The sequence below is a fragment of the Antedon mediterranea genome, chromosome 9 (assembly GCF_964355755.1).
Source record: "Antedon mediterranea chromosome 9, ecAntMedi1.1, whole genome shotgun sequence".
Lineage (NCBI taxonomy): Eukaryota > Metazoa > Echinodermata > Crinoidea > Comatulida > Antedonidae > Antedon > Antedon mediterranea.
This window is the reverse complement of record NC_092678.1, coordinates 10,982,390-11,003,824: the sequence shown is the minus strand read 5'-3', so window position 1 is coordinate 11,003,824 and position 21,435 is coordinate 10,982,390. Positions and strand designations below refer to the sequence as shown.

Genomic DNA, 21,435 nt, shown 5'->3' with positions numbered 1-21,435 from the left:
GTGTACAGAATAGCTTCAAATCGCATTTGGAGACGTTTTAGACCATTTTGTGATTTTCGAAAAAACTTTTTAACATAAAAACATCAAAGTGCTCAGAATATCTTCAAATCGCATTTTGAGACGTTTTAGACCATTTTGAGCATTTCGAGAAAACTTTTTCACACAAAACATCAAAGTGTCTAGAATAGCTTTAAATCGCATTTGGAGACGTTTTAGACCATTTTGTGCATTTCGACGAAACTTGGTTATACAAAAACATCAAAGTGCTTAAAATCACATTAGAACCGTTTTAGACCATTTTGAGCATTTCGTTAAAACTTTTCACACAAAAACACCAAAGTGCTCAGAATACCTTCAAATCGCATTTTGAGACGTTTTAGACCATTTTGTTATTTTCGAAAAAACTTGTTAACATAAAAACAGCAAAGTGCTTGGAAAAGCTTCAAATCGCATTTGGAGACGTTTTAGACCATTTTGTTCATTTCGATGAAACTTGGTTACACAAAAACATCAAAGAGCACAAAATAGCTTAATATCGTTTTAAAAACGTTTTAGACCATTTTGAGCATTTCGACAAAACTTTTTAACACAAAACATCAAAGTGTACAGAAGAGCTTCAAATCGCATTTGGAGACGTTTTAGACCATTTTGAGCATTTCGACAAAACTTTTTCACACAAAACATCAAAGTGTACAGAATAGCTTCAAATCGCATTTGGAGACGTTTTAGACCATTTTGTGATTTTCGAAAAAAATTGTTAACATAAAAACAGCAAAGTTCTTGGAAAAGCTTCAAATCGCATTTGGAGACGTTTTAGAACATTTTGTGATTTTCGAAAAAACTTGGTTATACAAAAACATCAAAGAGCACAAAATAGCTTAATATCGTTTTAAAAACGTTTTAGACCATTTTGAGCATTTTGGCAAAACTTGTTCACACAAAACATCAAAGTGTACAGAATAGCTTCAAATCGCATTTGGAGACGTTTTAGACCATTTTTGTGATTTTCGAAAAAACTTTTTAACATAAAAACACCAAAGTGCTCAGAATATCTTCAAATCGCATTTGGAGACGCTTTAGAACATTTTGTGATTTTCGAAAAAACTTGTTAACATAAAAACACCAAAGTGCTTAGAAAAGCTTCAAATCGCATTTGGACACGTTTTAGACCATTTTTTGATTTTCGAAAAAACTTGATTACACAAAAACCTCAAAGTGCTTAAAATCACATTAGAAACCGTTTTAGACCATTTTGAGCATTTCGTTAAAACTTTTCACACAAATCATCAAAGTGCACAAAACAGCTTAATATCGTATTTTGAGACGTTTTAGACCATTTTGTGATTTTCGAAAAAACTTGTTAACATAAAAACAGCAAAGTGCTTGGAAAAGCTTCAAATCGCATTTGGAGACGTTTTAGACCATTTTGTGCATTTCGATGAAACTTGGTTATACAAAAACATCAAAGTGCTTAAAATCACATTAGAAACCGTTTTAGACCATTTTGAGCATTTCGTTAAAACTTTTCACACAAAAACACCAAAGTGCTCAGAATACCTTCAAATCGCATTTTGAGACGTTTTAGACCATTTTGTGATTTTCGAAAAAACTTGTTAACATAAAAACAGCAAAGTGCTTGGAAAAGCTTCAATTCGCATTTGGAGACGTTTTAGACCATTTTGTTCATTTCGATGAAACTTGGTTACACAAAAACATCAAAGAGCACAAAATAGCTTAATATCGTTTTAAAAACGTTTTAGACCATTTTGAGCATTTCGACAAAACTTTTTCACACAAAACATCAAAGTGTACAGAATAGCTTCAAATCACATTTGGAGACGTTTTAGACCATTTTGTGATTTTCGAAAAAACTTTTTGACATAAAAACACCAAAGTGCTCAGAATATCTTCAAATCGCATTTTGAGACGTTTTAGACCATTTTGTGATTTTCGAAAAAACTTTTTAACATAAAAACACCAAAGTGCTCAGAATATCTTCAAATCGCATTTGAAGACGTTTTAGACCATTTTGTGATTTGCGAAAAAACTTGTTAAAATAAAAACAGCAAAGTGCTTAGAAAAGCTTCAAATCGCATTTGGAGACGTTTTAGACCATTTTGTGATTTTCGAAAAAACTTGGTTACACAAAAACATCAAAGTGCTTAAAATCACATTAGAAACCGTTTTAGACCATTTTGAGCATTTCGTTAAAACTTTTCACACAAATCATCAAAGTGCACAAAACAGCTTAATATCGTATTTAAAAACGTTTTAGACCATTTTGAGCATTTCGACAAAACTTTTTCACACAAAACATCAAAGTGTACAGAAGAGCTTCAAATCGCATTCTTAGACGTTTTAGACCATTTTGTGATTTTCGAAAAAACTTGGTTACACAAAAACATCAAATTGCACAAAATAGCTTAATATGGTTTTGGAAAACGTTTTAGACCATTTTGAGCATTTCGAAAAAACTTGGTTACACAAAAACATCAAAGTGCTTAAAATCACATTAGAAACCGTTTTTGACCATTTTGAGCATTTCGTTAAAAGTTTTCACACAAATCATCAAAGTGCACAAAACAGCTTATTATCGTATTTAAAAACGTTTTAGACCATTTTGAGCATTTCGACAAAACTTTTTCACACAAAACATCAAAGTGTACAGAAGAGCTTCAAATCGCATTTGGAGACGTTTTAGACCATTTTGTGATTTTCGAAAAAACTTTTTAACATAAAAACACCAAAGTGCTCAGAATATCTTCAAATCTCATTTGGAGACGTTTTAGACCATTTTGTGATTTTCGAAAAAACTTGTTAAAATAAAAACAGCAAAGTGCTTAGAAAAGCTTCAAATCGCATTTGGAGACGTTTTAGACCATTTTGTGCATTTCGATGAAACTTGGTTATACAAAAACATCAAAGTGCTTAAAATCACATTAGAAACCGTTTTAGACCATTTTGAGCATTTCGTTAAAACTTTTCACACAAAAACACCAAAGTGCTCAGAGTACCTTCAAATCGCATTTTGAGACGTTTTAGACCATTTTGTGATTTTCGAAAAAACTTGTTAACATAAAAACACCAAAGTGCTTAGAGAAGCTTCAAATCGCATTTGGAGACGTTTTAGACCTTTTTTAGACTTGCCCCAAGTCTGTATTGTTTTTTTTTTAATTTATTTGTTTTTATTTCGACCGCGATTTTTGTCTGAAAATACAGACTTGTGAAACACGTATAGAAATCGATTTGCAGACCGCAAACATCCGATAAGAATGACGTAGGTTATCATACCGTATTTGGCTATATGGGGGCGGGCGGTATGTAAATATGGATTTCGAATCAACCAATGATCATTTTGTTTCAAAATGAAAAAGATCGAGTAGGCCAACGTACAGTGCTGAATGTACGATCGAGACTGTTAAAATATGAAATCGTGTTGCCAAGTTGTTTTGTTTATTAATTGTTTAGTCCTTAGCCTAGGCCTCCTTCGTAGGTCCTACTCAACTCCCACGTATGACCTGCCAAATAAAACGCCAATAAGGTAGGCCTACATAATACCACCACCGGCACACAACAGGATTCACACACAACAGGGCTACACCACTACTCAGAACAGGACAGGTCTGGGTGGGAATTAAATCAAATTATCTCCGCGTAATATACATCTCCCTGATTAAATGATCCATATAAAATCCTTTCTAGCCTTCAGAAACTTTCATCAATGTACCCAAAGTACACATTGTCTAAACGTAACATAGCGCATGCGTACCATATTAGTTGTTGAGTCTTTGAAATTCTGAAATATGAATATTAAAACAGTGTACGAGTGAGTAGCCAATCGCATGCAGCTGAAACTAGTCAACCGGATAATCTATGCACCAAGAATTCTTGGTGTCAAACCACGTGACTTTTGCGTGTTTCCCCAGACGGAGTATCCAAACTCAAGTAATACACGTATGAAACGCCATATGTGCAAAAATATTTATATTTTTACTAATATTAAGAAAAAACTCCGTCTGGAGCCCAGACAAGACCATTTTGTGCATTTCGATGAAACTTGGTTATACAAAAACATCAAAGTGCTTAAAATCACATTAGAACCATTTTAGACCATTTTGAGCATTTCGTTAAAACTTTTCACACAAAAACACCAAAGTGCTCAGAATACCTTCAAATCGCATTTTGAGACGTTTTAGACCATTTTGTGATTTTCGAAAAAACATGTTAACATAAAAACAGCAAAGTGCTTGGAAAAGCTTCAAATCGCATTTGGAGACGTTTTAGACCATTTTGTTCATTTCGATGAAACTTGGTTACACAAAAACATCAAAGAGCACAAAATAGCTTAATATCGTTTTAAAAACGTTTTAGACCATTTTGAGCATTTCGACAAAACTTTTTCACACAAAACATCAAAGTGTACAGAATAGCTTCAAATCGCATTTGGAGACGTTTTAGACCATTTTGTGATTTTCGAAAAAACTTTTTAACATAAAAACACCAAAGTGCTCAGAATATCTTCAAATCGCATTTGGAGACGTTTTAGACCATTTTGTTATTTTCGAAAAAACTTTTTAACATAAAAACACCAAAGTGCTCAGAATATCTTCAAATCGCATTTCAAAAAACTTGGTTACACAAAAACATCAAATTGCACAAAATAGCTAATATGCTATTGGAAAACGTTTTAGACCATTTTGAGCATTTCGAGAAAACTTTTTCACACAAAACATCAAAGTGTCTAGAATAGCTTTAAATCGCATTTGGAGACGTTTTAGACCATTTTGTGCATTTCGATGAAACTTGGTTACACAAAAACATCAAAGAGCACAAAATAGCTTAATATCGTTTTAAAAACGTTTTAGACCATTTTGAGCATTTCGACAAAACTTTTTCACACAAAACATCAAAGTGTACAGAATATCTTCAAATCGCATTTGGAGACGTTTTAGACCATTTTGTGATTTTCGAAAAAACTTTTTAACATAAAAACACCAAAGTGCTCAGAATATCTTCAAATCGCATTTGGAGACGTTTTAGACCATTTTGTGATTTTCGAAAAAACTTGTTAACATAAAAACACCAAAGTGCTTAGAAAAGCTTCAAATCGCATTTGGAGACGTTTTAGACCATTTTGTGATTTTCGAAAAAACTTGGTTACACAAAAACATCAAAGTGCTTAAAATCACATTAGAAACCGTTTTAGACCATTTTGAACATTTCGTTAAAACTTTTCACACAGATCATCAAAGTGCACAAAACAGCTTAATATCGTATTTAAAAACTTTTTAGACCATTTTGAGCATTTCGACAAAACTTTTTCACAGAAAACATCAAAGTGTACAGAAGAGCTTCAAATCGCATTCTGAGACGTTTTAGACCATTTTGTGATTTTCGAAAAAACTTGGTTACACAAAAACATCAAATATGGTATTGGAAAACGTTTTAGACCATTTTGAGCATTTCGAGAAAACTTTTTCACACAAAACATCAAAGTGTCTAGAATAGCTTTAAATCGCATTTGGACACGTTTTAGACCATTTTGTGCATTTCGATGAAACTTGGTTATACAAAAACATCAAAGTGCTTAAAATCACATTAGAAACCGTTTTAGACCATTTTGAGCATTTCGTTAAAACTTTTCACACAAAAACACCAAAGTGCTCAGAATACCTTCAAATCGCATTTTGAGACGTTTTAGACCATTTTGTGATTTTCGAAAAAACTTGTTAACATAAAAACAGCAAAGTGCTTGGAAAAGCTTCAAATCGCATTTGGAGACGTTTTAGACAATTTTGTTCATTTCGATGAAACTTGGTTACACAAAAACATCAAAGAGCACAAAATAGCTTAATATCGTTTTAAAAACGTTTTAGACCATTTTGAGCATTTCGACAAAACTTTTTTCACACAAAACATCAAAGTGTACAGAATAGCTTCAAATCGCATTTGGAGACGTTTTAGACCATTTTGTGATTTTCGAAAAAACTTTTTAACATAAAAACACCAAAGTGCTCAGAATATCTTCAAATCGCATTTGGAGACGTTTTAGACCATTTTGTGATTTTCGAAAAAACTTGTTAACATAAAAACACCAAAGTGCTTAGAAAAGCTTCAAATCGCATTTGGAGACGTTTTAGACCATTTTGTGCATTTCGATGAAACTTGGTTATACAAAAACATCAAAGTGCTTAAAATCACATTAGAACCGTTTTAGACCATTTTGAGCATTTCGTTAAAACTTTTCACACAAAAACACCAAAGTGCTCAGAATACCTTCAAATCGCATTTTGAGACGTTTTAGACCATTTTGTGATTTTCAAAAAAACATGTTAACATAAAAACAGCAAAGTGCTTGGAAAAGCTTCAAATCGCATTTGGAGACGTTTTAGACCATTTTGTTCATTTCGATGAAACTTGGTTACACAAAAACATCAAAGAGCACAAAATAGCTTAATATCGTTTTAAAAACGTTTTAGACCATTTTGAGCATTTCGACAAAACTTTTTCACACAAAACATCAAAGTGTACAGAATAGCTTCAAATCGAATTTGGAGACGTTTTAGACCATTTTGTGATTTTCGAAAAAACTTTTTAACATAAAAACACCAAAGTGCTCAGAATATCTTCAAATCGCATTTGGAGACGTTTTAGACCATTTTGTGATTTTCGAAAAAACTTTTTAACATAAAAACACCAAAGTGCTCAGAATATCTTCAAATCGCATTTAAAAAAACTTGGTTACACAAAAACATCAAATTGCACAAAATAGCTAATATGCTATTGGAAAACGTTTTAGAACATTTTGAGCATTTTTAGAAAACTTTTTCACACAAAACATCAAAGTGTCTAGAATAGCTTTAAATCGCATTTGGAGACGTTTTAGACCATTTTGTGCATTTCGATGAAACTTGGTTATACAAAAACATCAAAGTGCTTAAAATCACATTAGAGCCGTTTTAGACCATTTTGAGCATTTCGTTAAAACTTTTCACACAAAAACACCAAAGTACTCAGAATACCTTCAAATCGCATTTTGAGACGTTTTAGACCATTTTGTGATTTTCGAAAAAACTTGTTAACATAAAAACAGCAAAGTGCTTGGAAAAGCTTCAAATCGCATTTGGAGACGTTTTAGACCATTTTGTTCATTTCGATGAAACTTGGTTACACAAAAACATCAAAGAGCACAAAATAGCTTAATATCGTTTTAAAAACGTTTTAGACCATTTTGAGCATTTCGACAAAACTTTTTCACACAAAACATCAAAGTGTACAGAATAGCTTCAAATCGCATTTGGAGACGTTTTAGACCATTTTGTGATTTTCGAAAAAACTTTTTAACATAAAAACACCAAAGTGCTCAGAATATCTTCAAATCGCATTTGGAGACGTTTTAGACCATTTTGTGATTTTCGAAAAAAACTTGTTAACATAAAAACAGCAAAGTGCTTGGAAAAGCTTCAAATCGCATTTGGAGACGTTTTAGACCATTTTGTGATTTTCGAAAAAACTTGGTTATACAAAAACATCAAAGAGCACAAAATAGCTTAATATCGTTTTAAAAACGTTTTAGACCATTTTGAGCATTTTGACAAAACTTTTTCACACAAAACATCAAAGTGTACAGAAGAGCTTCAAATCGCATTTGGAGACGTTTTAGACCAATTTGTGATTTTCGAAAAAGCTTGTTAACATAAAAACAGCAAAGTGCTTGGAAAAGCTTCAAATCGCATTTGGAGACGTTTTAGACCATTTTGTGATTTTCGAAAAAACTTGGTTACACAAAAACATCAAAGTGGTTAAAATCACATTAGAAACCTTTTTAGACCATTTTGAGCATTTCGTTAAAACTTTTCACACAAAAACACCAAAGTCCTAAGAATACCTTCAAATCGCATTTTGAGACGTTTTAGACCATTTTGTGATTTTCGAAAAAACTTGTTAACATAAAAACACCAAAGTGCTTAGAAAAGGTTCAAATCGCATTTGGAGACGTTTTAGACCATTTTGTGATTTTCGAAAAAACTTGGTTACACAAAAACATCAAAGTGCTTAAAATCACATTAGAAACCGTTTTAGACCATTTTGAGCATTTCGTTAAAACTTTTCACACAAATCATCAAAGTGCACAAAACAGCTTAATATCGTATTTAAAAACGTTTTAGACCATTTTGAGCATTTCGACAAAACTTTTTCACACAAAACATCAAAGTGTACAGAAGAGCTTCAAATCGCATTCTGAGACGTTTTAGACCATTTTGTGATTTTCGAAAAAACTTGGTTACACAAAAACATCAAATTGCACAAAATAGCTTAATATGGTATTGGAAAACGTTTTAGACCATTTTGAGCATTTCGAGAAAACTTTTTCACACAAAACATCAAAGTGTACAGAAGAGCTTCAAATCGCATTCGGAGACGTTTTAGACAATTTTGTGATTTTCGAAAAAACTTGGTTACACAAAAACATCAAATTGCACAAAATAGCTTAATATGGTATTGGAAAACGTTTTAGACCATTTTGAGCATTTCGAGAAAACTTTTTCACACAAAACAGCAAAGGGCTTGGAAAAGCTTCAAATCGCATTTGGAGACGTTTTAGACCATTTTGTTCATTTCGATGAAACTTGGTTACACAAAAACATCAAAGAGCACAAAATAGCTTAATATCGTTTTAAAAACGTTTTAGACCATTTTGAGCATTTCGACAAAACTTTTTCACACAAAACATCAAAGTGTACAGAATAGCTTCAAATCGCATTTGGAGACGTTTTAGACCATTTTGTGATTTTCGAAAAAACTTTTTAACATAAAAACACCAAAGTGCTCAGAATATCTTCAAATCGCATTTGGAGACGTTTTAGACCATTTTGTGATTTTCGAAAAAACTTGTTAACATAAAAACACCAAAGTGCTTAGAAAAGCTTCAAATCGCATTTGGAGACGTTTTAGACCATTTTGTGATTTAAGAAAAAACTTGGTTACACAAAAACATCAAAGTGCTTAAAATCACCTTAGAAACCGTTTTAGACCATTTTGAGCATTTCGTTAAAACTTTTTCACACAAAACATCAAATTGCACAAAATAGCTTAATATGGTATTGGAAAACGTTTTAGACCATTTTGAGCATTTCGAGAAAACTTTTTCACACAAAACATCAAAGTGTCTAGAATAGCTTTAAATCGCATTTGGAGACGTTTTAGACCATTTTGTGCATTTCGATGAAACTTGGTTATACAAAAACATCAAAGTGCTTAAAATCACATTAGAACCGTTTTAGACCATTTTGAGCATTTTGTTAAAACTTTTCACACAAAAACACCAAAGTGCTCAGAATACCTTCAAATCGCATTTTGAGACGTTTTAGACCATTTTGTGATTTTCGAAAAAACTTGTTAACATAAAAACAGCAAAGGGCTTGGAAAAGCTTCAAATCGCATTTGGAGACGTTTTAGACCATTTGGTTCATTTCGATGAAACTTGGTTACACAAAAACATCAAAGAGCACAAAATAGCTTAAAGCTGCTTTCACATCGCGCCCGGATTCGGTCCGGTGGCCTGAGAAATTTATCGTGGAAAATGGGTTCAGTGGTAAAGCATAAGGTCGTTCACACCAAATTCGTACGATTTGAATCCGTACCTGATTCGGGCTCCGAATTCGTAGCGATGGATCACGAAGCCATTTCTTTTCTGAAATCGTACGATTTTTTTCTTTCGACCAATCAAAAGCGAGCATGAATGACCTTTCGAGGAGGAGGAGAGGTTGTCTGCTCTTTTCCGCGCCACGATCATAAAATCAATGTGCGACGTGAATTTTGGTGGAGCCCCTTTCCTTTTTTAGTGTTATTTGCTCGAACAATTGTTTTTTTTAAAGCATAGCCGTATCCTGCAATTAGCTGGAATCATACTTTAGATTATTAAGATAAGTATATTTCTGTTATTAATACTAGTTAGTTACTAACTAGGCTATTGTAGGCCTAGCCTAGCCTAGGCCTTCTAGCTACAGCAGCTAGCAGTACGCTATAGGCTAGTAGTTAGTGCGCGATCTGATCTCCATGCAACCATCATCAGACGGTAGGTCGGTAGGCGCGCTGTTTTCATCCTAGCCTAGCATTAGGCCTAGGTTTAGTTAGTTATTAATTTAGTTATACCGTTGGGTCGCTTCTAGGCCTACATCCCGCTTGACTTTGTACTCTCGTCTCTGCTCTGTATCTAAAAAAGGTAGGCTATAGCCTAGCTAGAGGTAGGCCTAACTAGCCTAATATGCCTAATGTTTTTTTATAAATTTAACAAGGAAACTAGGCTAGGCCTACCCTAGGCCTAGCTAGGGGCCTAGGCTATGTTAGGCCTAGCCTAGGCTAGTTACTGCGAATAGAATTATTATAACTATTAGGCTAGGCCTACCTAGGCTAGCCTAGCTAGAGGCCTTATTTAGATTATAGATAGGCCCCCCTGGCTACTTGTTAATAATGGATGTCTTTTATTAATTATTAATATTATTTTGTGATCTGATATGGCCGATATTTTATTTAGGGCCTATGAGGCCTGATTTATTTTTATGTCAACTGTTTTTATTGACTAGCCTAGGAATTATTATATTGACGATTGTAAGTAGGCTAGGCTAGTGAGGGTCTCTAATGATCAGCTTCAGCCATCTGGATAGACCACCTTTGTTAAATAAAATGATAATCCTGCTTATCTAAATTATTTCTAGTAGGCCTAGGCTATACCCTAGGCCTAGTGTCTTTGATTTTAAAACAAATGTTTTTTTATTCTTTCTTTTTTGGTTTAATCCCTCCCAAAAAACAACCTTGGCCTATATATTTTTCATAAGTGATGGGAGTTTAATTTTCAGTCTTCCTTCTGCTTATCCCAACTGAGTTTGACAAAAGACAAGTGCAATAATAATAATTGAGTATTAAGTATTGGTAGCAAGTTATATAGTTAGGTATCTAATACTATACACCTTTCTATTCAATTAATATATTTTTTAAACTACCGTTATTATTTAGAAATGGCCCTTACAGAAGAACAGACTGAACAACTAATCATAGAAGTGGAAAAGAATAGCGTCCTATATGATCTGTCAGACAAGCGATACAAAGATGTTCGACATAAAAATGATGTGAGGGATGAAATCGCTATTAAAGTTGGAGTTGAATCTGGTAAGCCTCTCAGTTTGACCTTAATGTGTTATGTATTAAATTATGTATAAAACAGTAAATTAAGCTTGACTTATCAAAATTGTTTGACTGTATAGATGTAACTCTTTACACATACAGTAATATTATATATATTTTGTTGGTCAATGATTGAGGATGTACTTGGATTGGAGAAATTGTTTTAAAAATGCTGTAGTAGCATGGACAAAAAAAAATATGGCAAAATTTGTTTACATTGTGTTCAACAAAACAACTTTATTAAAGCTGTATCTATAAATATAACAGAAACTGATTGCCATGTCATTTATCAATAGTTATGTACTGTATCAAATTATCCCAACAGTATTGCTTGCAACATTTTTAATTTATAAACATCCCCTTTTTTCAGGTCAAATATTATCTAAGAAGTTTACAAATATCAAGGATGCCTATGTTGCATACTTAAGAAAAGTTGGACAAATGAGTCGCAGTGGGCAGGGACTGGCTGGAAAGCTTAGAAAGTATAAGTGGGCTGACCAAATGCAATTTTTAAATGGATTTGTCAGTACAAGAAGGTATTATAACTCATTCTACTTTACATCCTTGAATAAACTCCCCTCCACTATGACCAAATATTAGTTGTCGACTACATTTAAAATAAATTAATATAAGTGTTCACATCAATTTTACACCAAAACTATCTGACTTATTATATAGTGAGAACAGATGGAGGATGCACAGAGACATGAATTTGAAAATAACCTTGATCATTTGCTTTTAATGTTTTACAGAAGCACCAGTAATTTCAGTTTGCCGGATGAGTGCGAAAATCTTCTCACTGCTATATTGGATGGTCGTGAGGTTATTCAAGACGATCAAGAAGGAACATCATCGGAAATTATTAATGAGGGTGATATTCCCAGTACCTCAAAACCAAAACATACTCCCGCAAAAAGAAAATTAGCCAAAAATGAAGATGTGAATGCTGTATTAATTGATTATTTTTCAGGGAAAAAGGCAGGAGAGAAAAATGCATTAGCATATTTTTTTGAATCTGCATTCAAAACTGTTGAAACCTTCCCAAAAGTGAAACAAATCCAAATTAAAAAGGTAATTAGCGATGCGATTTTTGAGATTGAGACTGAACTTGCACAATGTGAAGAATAGAAATTAAAATAATAGCATTTCTAAAGCTCTGTCTACACTATCAAACTTTACGTGACAAAGAAAATGTGATATGCCCATATATGGACATGTTGACGTCATATCACTACCATATTTGGGCACATCACACTTTCTTCATTTACACTAGTTTGATAGTGTAGACAGATCTTAAAGACCCCTTCCCTGCAATTTTGGACGTTTTTTGGAAAATAATACATATATATCACTTTAAAAACATTAAACCATGTCATTCCTTGTCTTAAATGTACGTTTTATGGTAAATTATGATAAAAAGTGAGAAACAATGCACTACCCGGTATTTTCGCTGAAAAGTTAGGAGTCTTCCATTTGTTTTGGCCTCACGATCGATCGAAAAGTGGGCAAATTACAGGTGAAAAACAAAAATATCAATCCGCGCGCAATGCATTTTGGGATTTATAGCGGGCCGCTATAATTATTAGAATCAACTTATTTTTCACATTTTTAACCGTTTAAAGACGAAAAAAGTTATCGCAATAGGACCATATAGTATTATTTTTACATTAAATATAGTTTGTGATCTTAAATTAGATCTAAAAAACGTAGGGAAGGGGGCTTTAACATATGTACTAGTATAATTTGATTTTGATTATTAAATACAGTAGTAGCACACATCTTGCAGTTTGGTATACTGTGTACTTTCGTTTAGGTTGGCATATTTTATTCAGTTTGCTGCCGCATGACCAAAACATAAACGGTCCTGCCACGAGACAATACCAACATCAGAACTGAACCATTTACACAGTTTTTCTCGGACGTCAATAGCGTCTTTGCTACTGTGGAACCCACTGTGCTCCAAACTGAGTAGGCCTTCTACTGATTCTATTGATGATATATCTGGATCATCTGACCCCATTGGTGTTGGCCCCGTTTTACGTATAAAATTATGCAGGACTGTTGCACACAGTACAACTTTGTCCACGTTGGCCGGCTTCAGCTCCAGCTTACGATGAAAAATGCGAAACTTGTTGGCCAGGATGCCAAAGACATTTTCAGAGATTCGCCTAGCACGGCTGTGGCGGTAGTTGTATATCCTTTTTTCTCTGTCAAGTTTTTTACCTGAAATATAAATAATTCTATTTAATAATTCTTTATGATGTGTTGGTGTCAACAAAGTATTGCTATATTTTTTTAGACCTGCCACCGCAATAAATAATAAAATAAAAATCAGTCTGTCTTATTACCTGGGTATGGTCTCATGACGTTTGTTTTGAGGGGGAATGCTTCATCCCCTACAATCACATGGGGCACTGGACCCAACTCTGGCATATCTGGTAAAACTTTAGGTGGTGGTATGCCTAAAGTATTTTCTTCTAATTGCATTCTAGAGAAAATTCCTCCATCACTGCTAGAACCATAGTTGCCAACGTCTACACAGATGACATTGTAATTTGCATCTACTAAGGCCATTAACACAATGGAGTAGGTTCCCTTGTAGTTATAAAATAGGGAACCAGAATTGCCAGGGGCTTTGATTGTTACGTGCTTCCCGTCAATGGCTCCGACGCAGTTTAGGAAATTCCACCGTCTTTCAAAATCGGCTGATATGTCGGCCCATTCATCTTTAGTAGGCGGGGCCATATATACTGGTTGGAGTTTTTTCCAGATAGCATCTGCCACCTCCAAGACTATCGCGCTTATTGTGCTAATTCCTAATGCCTGAGGCATGGAATCTAGAGAAAGATATACAAAAAATATATAAACTCAATGTAGGTCTGCATAAAAACGCCTTTTTTCTATGGGTACAATTATCATAAATGTCCTACTTAGCGCGGCTCTTCATAAGCACTAAACATTGACATTGGGTTTTTTTTTATTAAAAAGGTTTAAGTATCGTGCGCATCACTTAATAAAGATGCGAGGTGTTACCCACATGGCTTTCTATATCGTATCATGTTTTACTATAGGCTAGTACACACTTGGAGCAGTATATTAGGTCAATAAAAATTGCACTACTAGCAGAATCAAATCTTACGTACCTTAGACATATTGCTAGGCGCTCTCTGGGTGTGAGGCTCTTTCTGAAATTTGTATCTGTTTTTGAGATGTCATCCTTAATTAAATCAAATAATATCTCAAATTGAACTTGAGTCATTCTGGAAGAGAATACAAACATAAAAACATAAAAATGATGAATGCAGTAAGTCAGTCAGACAAGTTGTAATATCAACAGAAATCAATATTTTAGTAGATTTTATATGGCCTACAATAATAGGTGTTACAGGTTACAAAAACTAATAAGCTTATGACATTGTAGGCCTAATCGTCTACCCTGTTCATTCATTTATTTCCTTCCATTGACACACAATGTATAGGCCTAACATAGGCCTATATCATAAACACTAAGTTTGAAAAATGTAAGGCCTAACTAACAAAGAACTTAACGCGACAATATATTTAGGCCTAGGCCTAGTTAAGATTAAGCTCAAATCATTATCATTATAAAAACTATTCACATTCAGTTAAAAAGATAACGGAAAAAACTCATGACATAATATTGTTGCAATTGACCGTCGGACTAGGCTATAATTAACAATTAAGTTCATGACATCGACACACACACTAAACAGTAGATGAGTTAGCCTAGAGACTTACCTAAAGAAATTAAAAAATTTGTCGGGATCCACTTCAAGATCTTCTCTGACTAAAGTTTCGAACTGACCATGCGTCTTTCTTTTTTTATTGACAATGTTGACCCATTGTCGTTCGCGTTTTTTGTTTAGCCAGAGGCTAAGCATTGCAAGATCATCGCTATCGCTGTCAAAGATTTCCATTGCAAAAATTGCAATGTTGGTTCCACTTGGTTGAATTCAAAATAAACGTACGTGACACGAACAACCGAATTCGTGCTCGATGTGAAAGCGCGCTCAACGCTCGCGATATTTTCTCACGGCGCCGGACCGAATCCGGGCGCGATGTGAAAGCAGCTTTATATCGTTTTAAAAACGTTTTAGACCATTTTGAGCATTTCGACAAAACTTTTTCACACAAAACATCAAAGTGTACAGAATAGCTTCAAATCGCATTTGGAGACGTTTTAGACCATTTTGTGATTTTCGAAAAAACTTTTTAACATAAAAACACCAAAGTGCTCAGAATATCTTCAAATCGCATTTGGAGACGTTTTAGACCATTTTGTGATTTTCGAAAAAACTTGTTAACATAAAAACACCAAAGTGCTTAGAAAAGGTTCAAATCGCATTTGGAGACGTTTTAGACCATTTTGTGATTTAAGAAAAAACTTGGTTACACAAAAACATCAAAGTGCTTAAAATCACCTTAGAAACCGTTTTAGACCATTTTGAGCATTTCGTTAAAACTTTTTCACACAAAACATCAAAGTGTACAGAATAGCTTCAAATCGCATTTGGAGACGTTTTAGACCATTTTGTGATTTTCGAAAAAAACTTTTTAACATAAAAACACCAAAGTGCTCAGAATATCTTCAAATCGCATTTGGAGACGTTTTAGACCATTTTGTGATTTTCGAAAAAACTTTTTAACATAAAAACACCAAACTGCTCAGAATATCTTCAAATCGCATTTCAAAAAACTTGGTTACACAAAAACATCAAATTGCACAAAATAGCTTAATATGGTATTGGAAAACGTTTTAGACCATTTTGAGCATTTCGAGAAAACTTTTTCACACAAAACATCAAAGTGTCTAGAATAGCTTTAAATCGCATTTGGAGACGTTTTAGACCATTTTGTGCATTTCGATGAAACTTGGTTATACAAAAACATCAAAGTGCTTAAAATCACATTAGAACCGTTTTAGACCATTTTGAGCATTTCGTTAAAACTTTTCACACAAAAACACCAAAGTGCTCAGAATACCTTCAAATCGCATTTTGAGACGTTTTAGACCATTTTGTGATTTTCGAAAAAACTTGGTTATACAAAAACATCAAAGAGCACAAAATAGCTTAATATCATTTTAAAAACGTTTTAGACCATTTTGAGCATTTTGACAAAACTTTTTCACACAAAACATCAAAGTGTACAGAAGAGCTTCAAATCGCATTTGGAGACGTTTTAGACCATTTTGTGATTTTCGAAAAAACTTTTTAACATAAAAACACCAAAGTGCTCAGAATATCTTCAAATCGCATTTGGAGACGTTTTAGAACATTTTGTGATTATCGAAAAAACTTTTTAACATAAAAACACCAAAGTGCTCAGAATATCTTCAAATCGCATTTGGAGACGTTTTAGACCATTTTGTGATTTTCGAAAAAACTTGTTAACATAAAAACACCAAAGTGCTTAGAAAAGCTTCAAATCGCATTTGGAGACGTTTTAGACCATTTTGTGATTTTTGAAAAAACTTGGTTACACAAAAACATCAATGTGCTTAAAATCACATTAGAAACCGTTTTTGACCATTTTGAGCATTTCGTGAAAAGTTTTTCACACAAAACATCAAAGTGTACAGAATAGCTTCAAATCGCATTTGGAGACGTTTTAGACCATTTTGTGATTTTCGAAAAAACTTGGTTACACAAAAACATCAAAGTGCTTAAAATCACATTAGAAACCGTTTTAGACCATTTTGAGCATTTCGTTAAAACTTATCACACAAATCATCAAAGTGCACAAAACAGCTTAATATCGTATTTAAAAACGTTTTAGACCATTTTGAGCATTTCGACAAAACTTTTTCACACAAAACATCAAAGTGTACAGAAGAGCTTCAAATCGCATTCGGAGACGTTTTAGACCATTTTGTTCATTTCGATGAAACTTGGTTACACAAAAACATCAAATTGCACAAAATAGCTTAATATGGTATTGGAAAACGTTTTAGACCATTTTGAGCATTTCGAGAAAACTTTTTCACACAAAACTTCAAAGTGTCTAAAATAGCTTTAAATCGCATTTGGAGAAGTTTTAGACCATTTTGTGCATTTCGATGAAACTTGGTTATACAAAAACATCAAAGTGCTTAAAATCACATTAGAAACCGTTTTAGACCATTTTGAGCATTTCGTTAAAACTTTTCCCACAAAAACACCAAAGTGCTCAGAATACCTTCAAATCGCATTTTGAGACGTTTTAGACCATTTTGTGATTTTCGAAAAAACTTGTTAACATAAAAACAGCAAAGTGCTTGGAAAAGCTTCAAATCGCATTTGGAGACGTTTTAGACCATTTTGTTCATTTCGATGAAACTTGGTTACACAAAAACATCAAAGAGCACAAAATAGCTTAATATCGTTTTAAAAACATTTTAGACCATTTTGAGCATTTCGACAAAACTTTTTTCACACAAAACATCAAAGTGTACAGAATAGCTTCAAATCGCATTTGGAGACGTTTTAGACCATTTTGTGATTTTCGAAAAAACTTGTTAACATAAAAACACCAAAGTGCTTAGAAAAGCTTCAAATCGCATTTGGAGACGTTTTAGACCATTTTGTGATTTTCGAAAAAACATGGTTACACAAAAACATCAAAGTGCTTAAAATCACATTAGAAACCGTTTTAGACCATTTTGAGCATTTCGTTAAAACTTATCACACAAATCATCAAAGTGCACAAAACAGCTTAATATCGTATTTAAAAACGTTTTAGACCATTTTGAGCATTTCGACAAAACTTTTTCACACAAAACATCAAAGTGTACAGAAGAGCTTCAAATCGCATTCGGAGACGTTTTAGACCATTTTGTTCATTTCGATGAAACTTGGTTACACAAAAACATCAAATTGCACAAAATAGCTTAATATGGTATTGGAAAACGTTTTAGACCATTTTGAGCATTTCGAGAAAACTTCTTCACACAAAACATCAAAGTGTACAGAAGAGCTTCAAATCGCATTCGGAGACGTTTTAGACAATTTTGTGATTTTCGAAAAAACTTGGTTACACAAAAACATCAAATTGCACAAAATAGCTTAATATGGTATTGGAAAACGTTTTAGACCATTTTGAGCATTTCGAGAAAACTTTTTCACACAAAACATCAAAGTGTCTAGAATAGCTTTAAATCGCATTTGGAGACGTTTTAGACCATTTTGTGCATTTCGATGAAACTTGGTTATATAAAAACATCAAAGTGCTTAAAATCACATTAGAACCGTTTTAGACCATTTTGAGCATTTCGTTAAAACTTTTTCACACAAAACATCAAAGTGTACAGAATAGCTTCAAATCGCATTTGGAGACGTTTTAGACCATTTTGTGATTTTCGAAAAAACTTTTTAACATAAAAACACCAAAGTGCTCAGAATATCTTCAAATCGCATTTGGAGACGTTTTAGACCATTTTGTGATTTTCGAAAAAACTTGTTAACATAAAAATACCAAAGTGCTTAGAAAAGCTTCAAATCGCATTTGGAGACGTTTTAGACCATTTTGTGATTTTCGAAAAAAACTTGGTTACACAAAAACATCAAACAGCTTAAAATCACATTAGAAACCGTTTTAGACCATTTTGAGCATTTCTTTAAAACTTTTCACACAAATCATCAAAGTGCACAAAACAGCTTAATATCGTATTTAAAAACGTTTTAGACCATTTTGAGCATTTCGACAAAACTTTTTCACACAAAACATCAAAGTGTACAGAAGAGCTTCAAATCGCATTCGGAGACGTTTTAGACCATTTTGTGATTTTCGAAAAAACTTGGTTATACAAAAACATCAAAGAGCACAAAATAGCTTAATATCGTTTTAAAAACGTTTTAGACCATTTTGAGCATTTTGACAAAACTTTTTCACACAAAACATCAAAGTGTACAGAAGAGCTTCAAATCGCATTTGGAGACGTTTTAGACCATTTTGTGATTATCGAAAAAACTTTTTAACATAAAAACACCAAAGTGCTCAGAATATCTTCAAATCGCATTTGGAGACGTTTTAGACCATTTTGTGATTTTCGAAAAAACTTGTTAACATAAAAACACCAAAGTGCCTAGAAAATCTTCAAATCGCATTTGGAGACGTTTTAGACCATTTTGTGATTTTCGAAAAAACTTGGTTACACAAAAACATCAATGTGCTTAAAATCACATTAGAAACCGTTTTTGACCATTTTGAGCATTTCGTGAAAACTTTTTCACACAAAACATCAAAGTGTACAGAATAGCTTCAAATCGCATTTGGAGACGTTTTAGACCATTTTGTGATTTTCGAAAAAACTTGGTTACACAAAAACATCAAAGTGCTTAAAATCACATTAGAAACCGTTTTAGACCATTTTGAGCATTTCGTTAAAACTTTTCACACAAATCATCAAAGTGCACAAAACAGCTTAATATCGTATTTAAAAACGTTTTAGACCATTTTGAGCATTTCGACAAAACTTTTTCACACAAAACATCAAAGTGTACCGAAGAGCTTCAAATCGCATTCGGAGACGTTTTAGACAATTTTGTGATTTTCGAAAAAACTTGGTTACACAAAAACATCAAATTGCACAAAATAGCTTAATATGGTATTGGAAAACGTTTTAGACCATTTTGAGCATTTCGAGAAAACTTCTTCACACAAAACATCAAAGGGTCTAGAATAGCTTTAAATCGCATTTGGAGACGTTTTAGACCATTTTGTGCATTTCGATGAAACTTGGTTATACCAAAACATCAAAGTGCTTAAAATCACATTAATGTAATATAACGATATACTTTTATATTTAAGAAATCGACCTCTGTATCGGAATTTAAATAGGTTCACAAACTTGACCCAGAAAGTCCGGAGGAGAGTTTGTCCAGATGTTTTAATGACCATTTAGTTTATAATAGAGTCCCTAAAGAGAACACTTAGCTTAATTTTGTGACTTTCCCATCGTTAAACCAGGAGTGATTGACACTATTTAAGTACAGATTTGACAGTGTCATCCATCACAGAATTACCTTATTATACCGTTAATCATTCCCACTTAGACACCCCTGGATCAACTTAGGACCAATCGTTACCCTCACAGATGATGTAATGACATTATGCAAATGAACTGAGCCCCAAGTTTCAGAAGGGCCCAGACACACCTTACAGCCACCTCACGGAGCACACACCTTACAGCCACCTCACGGAGCACCCACCTCACAGCCACTTCTTCAGAAGCAGACCTACACACTTCACACCTCACTGACAGCATCATTGACCGTCCGTTCCTTATCTATACTTATAGTTGTATATTGTACTGAAGTATTATACTGAATAAATAATATATGTGTTACGACAGTCAAGCGAGTTAGAGTCTTTCATTAGTACAGCAACCCAAAACATTATATTACATGGTGGAAGACCCAAATTTCATAAGGAACGGAGTGAGAAAACAAGAAATAAACACTTAACAAGACACGAAGACGAAGACGAAGACAAAAATAACCATATTTGTTTGAAAGGAGAAAACCAGAAATTTACTTTGACTCAAAAGACAAGCTGAAATTATATTTGAATGAGATCGAGACAAGCAGAAATTTTATCAAATTATTACCATTGGATGAAGACAAAGAAGATAATCGAGGAAGACACAAAAGACAAGCTGAAATTATATTTGAATGAAATCTAGACAAGCAGAAATTTTATCAAATTATAACCATTGGATAAGGACAAAGAAGATAATCGAGGAAGACCCAAGAAGAATCAAAACAGAAGCAAGCGGACAAGAACTGTTTCGTTTGGACACTTTCAACTTCACGCCGTTTTTTTTTTGATCGTTTTTTTTAAACATTTACTTATTTTTGAACATTGATGAACACCTTTAACATTTCTTTAATTCGTTGTTTGAACATTTAGACAATTTTGAACACTTTTGCATTCCTTTAATTCATTTTTAATTGGATCCGAAGCATTTGGGGTAAGTCGAAACCATTTTGATTTTTGATTTGTAACCTTGATTGAAAAAGTGAGAGTTTACATATACACTAAATTGTTTCTGATATTTGATTAATAATTAATATTATAAAGTATGGTCGACGTTGTTGATAACGAAGTAATTTTAAATGAGCCCGTCAATCCTCACCCCGTGCCCCACCTAAGACAAACCGATTTCCTTCCCAAAAGATATGACGGTTCCATAACCGATCACGACCAATGTAGTGCACACTACTTATCGTTTACCGACTACCTTGAGGCCCA

General features: G+C 33.4%; 1 protein-coding gene across 1 annotated transcript; it reads right to left on the bottom strand.

The window, feature by feature from the left end:
- Positions 1-12,860: 12,860 nt before the first annotated feature.
- On the bottom strand, positions 12,861-13,638 carry LOC140058909 (uncharacterized). The gene is made up of 2 exons (XM_072104698.1): positions 13,533-13,638; positions 12,861-13,407 (listed from the first exon to the last, which is right to left on the bottom strand). The coding sequence occupies exons 1-2, from the start codon at positions 13,615-13,617 to the stop codon at positions 13,013-13,015; spliced, it is 480 nt and encodes a 159-aa protein (XP_071960799.1). The 5' UTR covers positions 13,618-13,638; the 3' UTR covers positions 12,861-13,012.
- Positions 13,639-21,435: the final 7,797 nt, after the last annotated feature.

Excerpts from the sequence above, each read along its gene's own strand:
- LOC140058909 (XM_072104698.1), bottom strand. The coding sequence starts at position 13,617 with ATGCCAGAGTTGGGTCCAGTGCCCCATGTGATTGTAGGGGATGAAGCA. Across the intron at positions 13,408-13,532 it reads CGTCATGAGACCATACCCAG|GTAAAAAACTTGACAGAGAA; the intron begins GTAATAAGACAG and ends TTTATATTTCAG.